Source organism: Chlamydomonas reinhardtii, chromosome 10 (assembly GCF_000002595.2).
Source record: "Chlamydomonas reinhardtii strain CC-503 cw92 mt+ chromosome 10, whole genome shotgun sequence".
NCBI classification, from domain to species: domain Eukaryota; kingdom Viridiplantae; phylum Chlorophyta; class Chlorophyceae; order Chlamydomonadales; family Chlamydomonadaceae; genus Chlamydomonas; species Chlamydomonas reinhardtii.
In genome coordinates, this window is record NC_057013.1 from 595,201 (window position 1) to 603,835 (window position 8,635).

Here is an 8,635-nt window from a genome sequence, read left to right on the forward strand (position 1 = left end):
ACGGCGTGCGATTGACAATATGATGATGCGAGCTTTCAGGCGGTTGGTTCCGGAAAGCGCTGATGATGCGGATGGTCGTATCCGCAACAGCCGCAACCCGCTTTGTCTATACGCAGTAATAGCCACGCATCAGTACTGTGGGCCAGCCTGCGTGCTCCCCTGGGTCGTAGCATTCCATCGCCATCCTGCTCGACATGTCCGCACCTGGATCTCCGCTTCCGGTACCTACTTTCTTATAGATGGACAAGGTCGTGATAACAACTTGTCCCTGGCATCCCTGACGAGCACCTCCCCAGTGCGCGACCACGCTACCGCTCCATCTCCTCGCCCACCATCGTATCCTCGCCCACCATCAGGGCTCGCACATACCTCCGCACCAGTCCGCACCCAACAGCTGCAAGCCTCGCCCTCGGCGGCCCTACCACCTAGCCTGGCTGCGTTCCAGGTTGCTTCATTTACATTGGGGTTTGCATTCTCACGACGCAGCCCAGCCTAGTTGGGGGCTAGTCCATGCCAGCCCCCGGCCGCACCAGCCGTCTTCACCAGCTGTGTGTCTCGAGCTTTAGGCCGCCGATTGCCGCTTGGCGCGCCGTTATCTTCTCAAAGGTACAAGTAACTGCTGTCACTGCTCTCCTCACGCTTTCATTCTGCTTGCTAGGCGTCCATGTCTCAACGACGTCGTGCTCTCGCGGTCTCCGCTACGCATTCTTCGTTAACTCAACACACCTTCTGCAGGCCACCCGCCCTCAAACCTACCCCACCTCGCCGTTCCATGCAACCGCTAAACTACTCCGCCTTGCTCCTCCTTCCGTCTTGCCAACCCGCGCTCTGTAGCCACCCGTCTACTCGGCCTTGCCGGCGGCCTTCTTCTTGGGGGGCGGGTTGCCGCCCGCCGCCACGTTGTAGGCGCAGAAGAGCGAGCAGGCGCCGCCCAGCACGCACAGCACGGCCGCCACCCAGTACGGCAGCCCCTTCAGCAGGTCCAGGGAGCTGTACGTCACGTACGACACGGCGGCGGCGCAGGCTATGGAGCAGTGGAGGGAGAGGGGAAGGGGGGGGAAGGCGGGCAGCTTTAGGGTTAGAGGAGAGTCAGGAGAGTAGGGTATGAGAGATTACGTTGAATCAGCGCTGGCAACTGCAGTGCTGTGTTGGAGTTTGGGGCCATGCTGGCGGCCTGCCACCGATGAATACCCATTGCCTGCTGGGAGCTTTAGCAGCTCCACAGCCCTACGACTCCCAGCCGGCACCCAAGCCCAACCTGCCGGCCCGTAGGTACACACGCGCTCTGTTCTTATGACATGCCCTCCCGTTCCAGCCTATATCTGGTACGGCATATACCCTGCAGAAGAAAGCTGTAAGGCCTCTCTGCACTCAGTCTACACTCTTACCTGCAGACGTAAGCGTGTAGGTGGTGGAGCTGCCCCCCGCCTTCCACTCCTGGAGGCTTAGCACGCTAGAGGCGATGGCTGTGGCCCCGGCAATCAATGCTGTGCCAGCGATGTTGGTGAGGTTGAAGAAAAAGAGTGCAACCGCGCCCAGGACCGCGGCACCGCCGAAGGGGATGACCATGCAGAAATCGTGCAACACCGCGTGCCGGGCGGGGCCGGCCGGCGCTGACCCGCTTGGCTGGCTCGCCGAGGCCTGCGCAACCGATCCCCAACAGTACCGCCATGTCTTTAGGTAACGCTCGCGATTTTGGACAGGAAGCGACAGTTTACCGATGCGCGGCAGGTCAGTGCTCCACGGCTGGCCCTAGATGTGGATGTCGAATTGCTAGAGGCATTGATTATCAGTGTCGGTCTCAATGATAGCAGACGCGGGCACACGCCCGAGCACTGCGCGACTCGTGATGGAAGGGATCGTTGCAGCAGGGAAGCAGCCATTTTGCTTTGGTTTGGTAAGTAACCCGATTTCGTACGTATGCTGAATAGCAGCGATACTTGCGGCATTAGACACGCGCTGGTAATCATTCCGTCCAATTCCGGGATGACTGGGATGGCCTTTACTACGCGCGTTCGCAGGTTTACGTTCGGCACATGAGCTTGAGCATAACGCAACTTCACGGCTGTTCGCCACCAGCTCCAAGTATGGTACCGTCGAGGCAGCCGTAACTGCCGCAACCCGCACTCCCCGACTCGTAGCCCCTTGGCACTTGGAGTGCCAAGCCTTGTCATCAAGAACATGGGCGACTACGTGCAATACGAATTTCCTTGCGGCTTTTACTCACATGGGCGTGCACGGAGCAACTTTGACAGGAACCCCTCACCCGTCAGCCGGGACCCAGGCAGGCAGCCAGGACCCGCGCCGCCGGCAGCGCTGCTCATAAGCCACCCGGACTCCGTCCAGTAGTGCCATACCGAGCTCTCCATCTGCAGCTGCGTAAACGGTGCCACACACTCAGTTTCGTCAAGAATTAATCCTAGCTCCTGCCCGCCAAGTGCCTCCTAGCAGCGCTACCACCCACCACTCCATTAGCCCACTACCAGCTTGACCGCACAGAGCGCTAGAGCGCCTCCTGCGGGACGAGGCATCCCGCAGTGCCACTGTATCAGCAGCAGCAGCAGCAGCAGCAGCAACAGCAGGAGCAGCTGCAACAGCAGTAGCAGCAGCGGCTGTAGCTCTCCCTCAACTGCTACAGCCATGGCTCTCATGGGCAGCCTGCGCCGGGTCGCCGCCGGGCGCCCCGCAGCTGCCGGCGGCGCCGCCCCTACCGGCCGGCGCGCTGGCGCGTGCGGCAGCTCCACTGCGCTCTTCGCGGCAGTAGCAGCGCTTGGGTCGGTGCTACTGCTACTGGGCGGCGCACTGAACACGCCCGGGGCGATGGGGCAGGCGTACCTGGTGAGTCAGGGGCTTTTGGTCTTCGAAAGGTTCGGCGCGGCGTTCGTGCTGCGACAAAGCTTGCGGCGGCGCTGCCTCGGCACACAGATTGTGAAGTCAATACATGCATTCGGTTGCCGCTATCACGTGCCCTCTCCTGCCAACGTGTGCTTCCTTTAAGCCGCCAAGCTCATCGTTGACAGCTCCCTGCTACCTGTGCTGCGACCGCGCCACTGCTGCCTACTGCCCCTGCCTTCCTGTTGCTGCTCTTATCCCACGCCGTCATCTTGTCCCTCCCTCCCTCCCTCGCCACCTTGTCTTTCGCTCTCCCTCTCCCTCCCTCCCTGTCAGCCTGCCACCATGATTGACGCCATGGAGGCAGCCATGTTCCTAAACAAGTTCATGGTGGGTGAGAGCACTGGGGCGGCGGGGCGGTGGGGCTGGGGCTGGGGCGGTGGGGGGTTAGGAGCTTGCGGGGTCCGGGGCAGTGGGGGCAGGGCGTGGGCAGGGTTCGGTTCAGGGTTGCGGTCAGGGTGTGGCAAGGGTGGCATAACTGGAGATGCGTTGATGCCCTCTATACCATTTTGCTCGTGTGCTGCCCGCGTCGCATGCCTGTGGAGGCACTGCTCTGCGTGTCCCCACCATCGGCTCCTCCCGCTCCTCTTCCTGCAGGACGCCGCTGACGTGACGGGCTTCTACGACAAATTCCTGGATCCGGAGTTCTCTGGAACCGTGTTTGCGCCCGTGGATCTGGTACGTGCGTGACAGCTTTTCTGGATTCTGCAGCACACGGGCGCTGCCGCAGCCCCCATGCCGCCGGCCTGCCTGTAACGCCATGCCGCCCAGTCACCCTAACACTTTTGTCCCGCGCCATGCGCCCGGGCGGGCTGTGCTTCGCCCCACGCCGCCGCTCTCAGGGCTTCGAGGCGCTGATGCAGAAGTCCAATGCCACGTGGGACGAGCTCACCTCGCCCGAGCTGAACCAGACCCTATCCACCATCGTGAGTGCCGTACGGCCGCATGGGGCGGGAAGCATCACAAGCAGTGTGGCACGCATGGCAGGGCAACGGGTACGGGTTGCCTCTGCCCACCCTGGCGCCCTTCCTGTCATTAGTGCCGTGCTGGGCGCTGGGCCTGACCCTGTTTCCGCTCATGCAACCGCTCATTCAACCGCGCACACAGCATGTCCTCTGACTGTCCCTTCTTTGTAATGTCGCAATCATGTCCTCCTCTCCCGTGCGCCGCTACAAACAACACGCGTGTCAATACACGCACACGCACACGCAGGTGGGCATGCACGTCATTCCCGGCCAGCGCCTGTTCCCTCTGGCCCAGCTGCGCGACGGACTGGCACTGGACACCGCCGCCGACAAACTCAAGGTCTACATCCGCCGCGAGTGAGTGCCGGCGGTGGCGGGCGGGTCGGGTATGTGTGTGTGTGTGTGTGTGTGTGTGTGTGTGTGTGTGTGTGTGTGTGTGTGCTTCACGTTATGGTTATGAATTGATGTGCCATTGGTTGGCTGCGCTGGCATCCATTCTTGCGAGCAGCAGAACCTGGCCGCTTGCAGCGGCTGCAGGGATTGTTTGCTTTCCTGGCCGCTTGCTGTTCACCTCCCGTCTCCCTGCCCGTTTCCATGACCCATGCCTCCGCCTCCGGCTCCCCCTGGCCGCATCCTCCTCCCCTCCCGCCTTCCGGTGGGCTCGTGCATACAACCCCCTCCCCCCTCATGCCTCCTCGCAGTGTGCCGGGTATCGTGCACGTGTACGCGGTGCCGCGGCCCGAGGACGACCCGCTCAACTTCGCCACCGTGCTGCAGTACCAGGAGATTCGCGGCGGCAAGGTGGGAGCGGGACAGTGGGAACGGGGGACAGCCGTCCGTGAAGCCTTGTGTGGCACCAGCGCCTGCTGCGATTTGCGTCGTTGCCCCTGGCCCTCACCACGCCTGCCGCCTCGCCCACAGGCCATTCTGTATGTTGTCGATAAAGTGCTCACGCCGCCCGCCAAGGACTCCAAGCCCGCAGAGGACGAGGCGGCGCCCACCTTTGTCCGCCGCGGCAAGCGCGGGGATGCCCAGGTGGGGTGGGGTGGGGAGCACTGCAGACACGGGTGCATTGGGCGGGCTCCGGGCGGGGAGAGGCGACGTGTGTTGTAAAGCAGTGGCTTGGGTGGTGGAGCTCCTGCTGCCATGATCCTCAGAGAAACTGTACCGCCATGACTCACCTGCACACCTGCCCCCCATGTGCGTTTGTGTGGCACGCAGCGCAAGGCCTGAGCTCCAGAGGCACGGCTGCCGGGCTGCGGTAAGCCATTGCTGCACTGCTGCTCGCAAGGAGCTGGCATCAAGCCATGGGGCAGTGATGCTTTGGCCCTTCGTGGCTGCGGCCTGCGTGTCGTTAGCGGTGTGCTTGGTGAAGGGAGCACAGCGGAGGTGGGTGGGTTCCGACCCTGGACGGCGGATGCAAGAGCAAGCCGGTACATCGGGTAGGGTATGTGCTGTACAAGTGCGTGGGCTGTGGGATCAAGAAGGGGGCGTGGCGGCACAGGGAGGCGTGACAGAGGCAGGCTGTGCGAAAGAGAGAGGGCCTCCTGACAAAGAGTTTAGTAAGAGGTTTTGATGTAGCGACATTCATGGTAATGACCGAATAAGCTGTGGAGAGTGTTGACCGTACGAGCTGTGTCCCCTAGATCCGTGCCACCTAGCAACGCGTGGGCTGTCTGATGCAATTTGATACTTTGCATTTTGATCCTGTGCTTTCAGGCTTCCAGGAGAAAGCTTGCTTCAAGCAGAACCCTCACGCAGAACCCTGTAGCTCAGGATGTAACGCGCTATGTGGTGCGCTTTGTCCCTTTGGCGAGCGCTGACCAGCACCGACTGCCGGGCTATCCTGCATGGGTTGCGCCGCTGCTGGACATATTGACATGATGTGCAAGCGCGGGAACAGAAGCGCCAATGACCACGCAACGCAACGCACCGGTCGGTCTTCAGCGGAGCCACAGCAGCTAGCACCAGCCGGAGCTCACAGCGGTCACTCGCACAGTCTTCCGTAGGTCTCGGCGCTCGACTCCAGGACTGATTGCGTCCTGGATCGGGGGCTGTGAGCGGGTCAAGTCGGACGTGTCAAGCCGGGCGCGGGTGTGCTGGCGCTTGTGGAGCCAAGGCTGCAGCCCGGCGGGCGTGCTGGCTGCCAACCCGCTCGGATGGGGCCGACCGAATGAGGGCACCTCAAGCTGCCCCCCTGCCGCCGTCACTTGGCCCGCGTTTTGGTATACATGTTTCTCGACTGCGTGGGACGCTTCGGGGGTTGAAGTTAGTTCACTGTCGGGAAAGAACAGTTCACTGTCACGCAAGCGCGCCAGTACACTGATACACCATTAATCGCCATGGCAGCTGCTGTTGAATCCATCAGCTGGACAGTCGGCAACAACGTTAAGCTGCGAACTGCGCAAGGCGAGGAGGTGTCAGGGCAAGTTTTCGCGTATGATCAGCCCAGCAGCCTTCTGGTGCTGAAAGAGGTCGGAGCACACTCTGGAGTAAACAATATCCGCATAATAAAGACCAGCGGCGTCCAGGCGGTCATTTCAGATGCAAAGCCCGACCTGCCATTTGATATGGAGCTGCCTGCCGTGGACTTGGAACGATGCCGGAAACGCGAGGAGAAGGCACTGCAGCAGGCGGAGTTCGATTCCTCGCGCGTCGGCGAGGGCGTGACCAAAGAGGCGCAAGCCATCTTTGAGAGCCTCGCGAAGACGATGCCCTGCGTCTGGCGCGGCAAGGTACGCAGCTGGATACTGGGAGGGAGGGGAGGGAGGAGGGAGCTGCGGGGGGCGGCTTGTTTGACCCAGTGGGTCGCCGATCGGTGCACGGTCGTCAGCCGATGGCCAGGGGGCACCCGTAAAAGGCGCAAACCTGGCGTAGTTGTGCCCGCGAGGGGACAGTGGGAGTGCGCCACATGCGAGCTGGGGATCAGGCCTGCCGCGGATGCACCCGGTGCACGGTGAGCGGCGTGGCGTGGCGTCGAGGCTGCACCACGAGGCTGCAGCGCCCCCGCAGCGCTGCCAGCCCACTGCCGTCGCGATCACTTTTCAAACGCACAAACGCAAACACAGCCTCACATCCAATCGGTTGTCCGACCAGCACCTGACGGGCATGCCACCCCTCGCACCGCCGCCTGCAGACCATCATCGTGCTGGACTCGGTGTCGGTGGAGGACCCCTACACGCCCGACGCCACGCACTCGGACGCCGACCACACCGCCACGCGCGACCGAGTGCGCATGGTGCTGCACCGCGAGCGCGAGCGCCTGGGCCTGTCGGGGAACTAGGCGGCGGCTGGGACGGCAGGGGCGGCAGGGGCGGAGGGGGAGGGCGGCTGCGCCGCGCAGGCCGAGTCGAGGCCAAGGCGTCCCGTGTGCGGAGCTGCAAGCTGGAGCCGGCGGCTGGCGGCTGTGGAGCTTTGAAGCTGTGGATGCAGAGAAGGTGGCGGCACCTAGCTTGCCGGGCCTTTGCCATGCAGCCGGCGCAGCCGAGGCGCAGCGTTGCCATGTGCGGCGCTGCTTGCGCGCAGTACGCAGTATGCATCATGCCGGGGAACGCCGTGCGACGCCGTGCGTGGAGTGGGGATGGTCCCCAGGCTGTGCATCCAGCGGCTGCCGGGGCGGCTGCAGCCGGCGACTGTTGCTGCCCCCGCACCGACCGTGTGCTTGGCGTGCGTGGCCGGGTGGTTTGTCTGCAAGGCACAGGGCCAGCAGCGGCTTGCAGCTGGATGCATGCCGACCGCCCGCAGACGTCTTTGGGACTGAGGATTGGGGGCACACGGCGCTGGTAAGGCACAGCTGTGGACTGTGGGCGGCCGCAGGCGGCTGTGGCGGGACTGCAGCGGACTGGGGTTGGGGGTTCGGCAGAGGGATGGGGCGCCTGCGCGGGGCAGGAGCGCAAGTGTGAATGATATATCATGTTATCGACGATGCTTTGAACGATAACAATGCGAAACCGAGAAAGCAAGCGACGATTTCGGGCGGTTGCGGCCACGAATTGTATCCGCTATGGGTCACTGGTCGGTCTGCGGGGGCTTGTGCCTCTGTGGTGTGCACAGACCCAGCTGGCGGCATGCAAACATATACGTTATGTGGGAATGTCGCTGGGAAAGAGAGCGGCTGTTGACGAGCGCTGCTGGTCGGATTGGGCAGAACAGGGGCGTGCTGAGAGGCGTGGGGCTGACTGATCATGGTTGTTCCCTCGGACTTGTTGGACGCGTAACCACGCCAAGTGGCACACAGGGCGGAGCAGGAGGCATGCATTCCTAGTGTACACCTGAGTTTGGACTTGGGACACGGCAGGTCGCATGGAGTGCTCGGGATGCAATGGATTTGGCACGTGGCACAGGTGTCCCGCAATGGCACCTGGCCTTTGGAGCTTCGGGAAGACTGAGTTGGACTTGCGGCGTCGGCCAGCTTCTGCGCTGCTGCGCGCACGCTGTGCACCTGCCATGGGTACGGCGGGTACTGGTGCGACCGGCACCCTTCAGCAGCTGCAGGCGCGACTGCTTTGCTCTGCAAGCGATGTATCCACTGGGGCTATACCGGCACAGCGCTGCGACAGGACTTCTGCGTGCCGTAGTGGTGAATGTGTATGAACGAAGGATGCCCATGGGCGCAAAGCGCAACCAGTGCAGCTGGCGAGTTTGACTGAATGGGTGGCGGCGCCAGCGGGAGGAGACTGGGGTGCCGCCGTGTGGGTAGATGTGTGTAAGGATGCACTATGTGTGTGTGTGTGTGTGTTACAGGATTGGAAGTGTGCATTCCTAATACCTGCAACGAG

The 8,635-nt window shown here is 62.6% G+C and overlaps 3 protein-coding genes across 5 annotated transcripts; 2 read left to right on the top strand and 1 right to left on the bottom strand.

Annotated features, from left to right (window-relative positions):
- Positions 1–35: 35 nt before the first annotated feature.
- On the bottom strand, positions 36–2,021 carry CHLRE_10g421750v5 (uncharacterized protein). 2 transcript variants are annotated; one of them, XM_043066485.1, is made up of 3 exons: positions 1,719–2,021; positions 1,389–1,641; positions 36–1,024 (listed from the first exon to the last, which is right to left on the bottom strand). In XM_043066485.1, the coding sequence occupies exons 2-3, from the start codon at positions 1,567–1,569 to the stop codon at positions 843–845; spliced, it is 363 nt and encodes a 120-aa protein (XP_042919883.1). In that variant the 5' UTR covers positions 1,570–1,641; positions 1,719–2,021; the 3' UTR covers positions 36–842. The 2 variants fall into 2 exon arrangements, with proteins under 2 accessions (XP_042919883.1, XP_042919882.1); XM_043066484.1 differs by having other exon boundaries at positions 1,719–1,914.
- CHLRE_10g421800v5 (uncharacterized protein) lies at positions 2,022–5,652 on the top strand. Of its 2 annotated transcripts, none has more exons than XM_001702713.2 (8): positions 2,022–2,838; positions 3,169–3,222; positions 3,490–3,570; positions 3,735–3,818; positions 4,105–4,214; positions 4,559–4,658; positions 4,779–4,892; positions 5,079–5,652. In XM_001702713.2, exons 1-8 carry the CDS (start codon positions 2,641–2,643, stop codon positions 5,088–5,090), a joined length of 753 nt encoding a protein of 250 aa, XP_001702765.2. In that variant the 5' UTR covers positions 2,022–2,640; the 3' UTR covers positions 5,091–5,652. The 2 variants fall into 2 exon arrangements, with proteins under 2 accessions (XP_001702765.2, XP_042919881.1); XM_043066486.1 differs by having other exon boundaries at positions 2,172–2,838.
- Positions 5,653–6,081: 429 nt separating this feature from the next.
- CHLRE_10g421850v5 (uncharacterized protein) lies at positions 6,082–8,633 on the top strand. Its single transcript, XM_001702712.2, has 2 exons — positions 6,082–6,592; positions 6,994–8,633. The coding sequence occupies exons 1-2, from the start codon at positions 6,200–6,202 to the stop codon at positions 7,138–7,140; spliced, it is 540 nt and encodes a 179-aa protein (XP_001702764.1). The 5' UTR covers positions 6,082–6,199; the 3' UTR covers positions 7,141–8,633.
- The last annotated feature ends 2 nt before the right edge of the window (positions 8,634–8,635 follow it).

Bases quoted from the DNA above. Each gene is read 5' to 3' on its own strand.
- CHLRE_10g421800v5 (XM_001702713.2), top strand. From the start codon at position 2,641: ATGGCTCTCATGGGCAGCCTGCGCCGGGTCGCCGCCGGGCGCCCCGCA. The intron at 3,223-3,489 runs GTGGGTGAGAGC...CTCTTCCTGCAG, and splicing joins TGTTCCTAAACAAGTTCATG to GACGCCGCTGACGTGACGGG. The intron at 3,571-3,734 runs GTACGTGCGTGA...CGCCGCTCTCAG, and splicing joins TGTTTGCGCCCGTGGATCTG to GGCTTCGAGGCGCTGATGCA.
- CHLRE_10g421750v5 (XM_043066484.1), bottom strand. From the start codon at position 1,883: ATGGCTGCTTCCCTGCTGCAACGATCCCTTCCATCACGAGTCGCGCAG. The intron at 1,642-1,718 runs GTAAACTGTCGC...TCGGTTGCGCAG, and splicing joins CACTGACCTGCCGCGCATCG to GCCTCGGCGAGCCAGCCAAG. The intron at 1,025-1,388 runs GTAAGAGTGTAG...ACTGCTCCATAG, and splicing joins CTACACGCTTACGTCTGCAG to CCTGCGCCGCCGCCGTGTCG.
- CHLRE_10g421850v5 (XM_001702712.2), top strand. From the start codon at position 6,200: ATGGCAGCTGCTGTTGAATCCATCAGCTGGACAGTCGGCAACAACGTT. The intron at 6,593-6,993 runs GTACGCAGCTGG...CGCCGCCTGCAG, and splicing joins CCTGCGTCTGGCGCGGCAAG to ACCATCATCGTGCTGGACTC.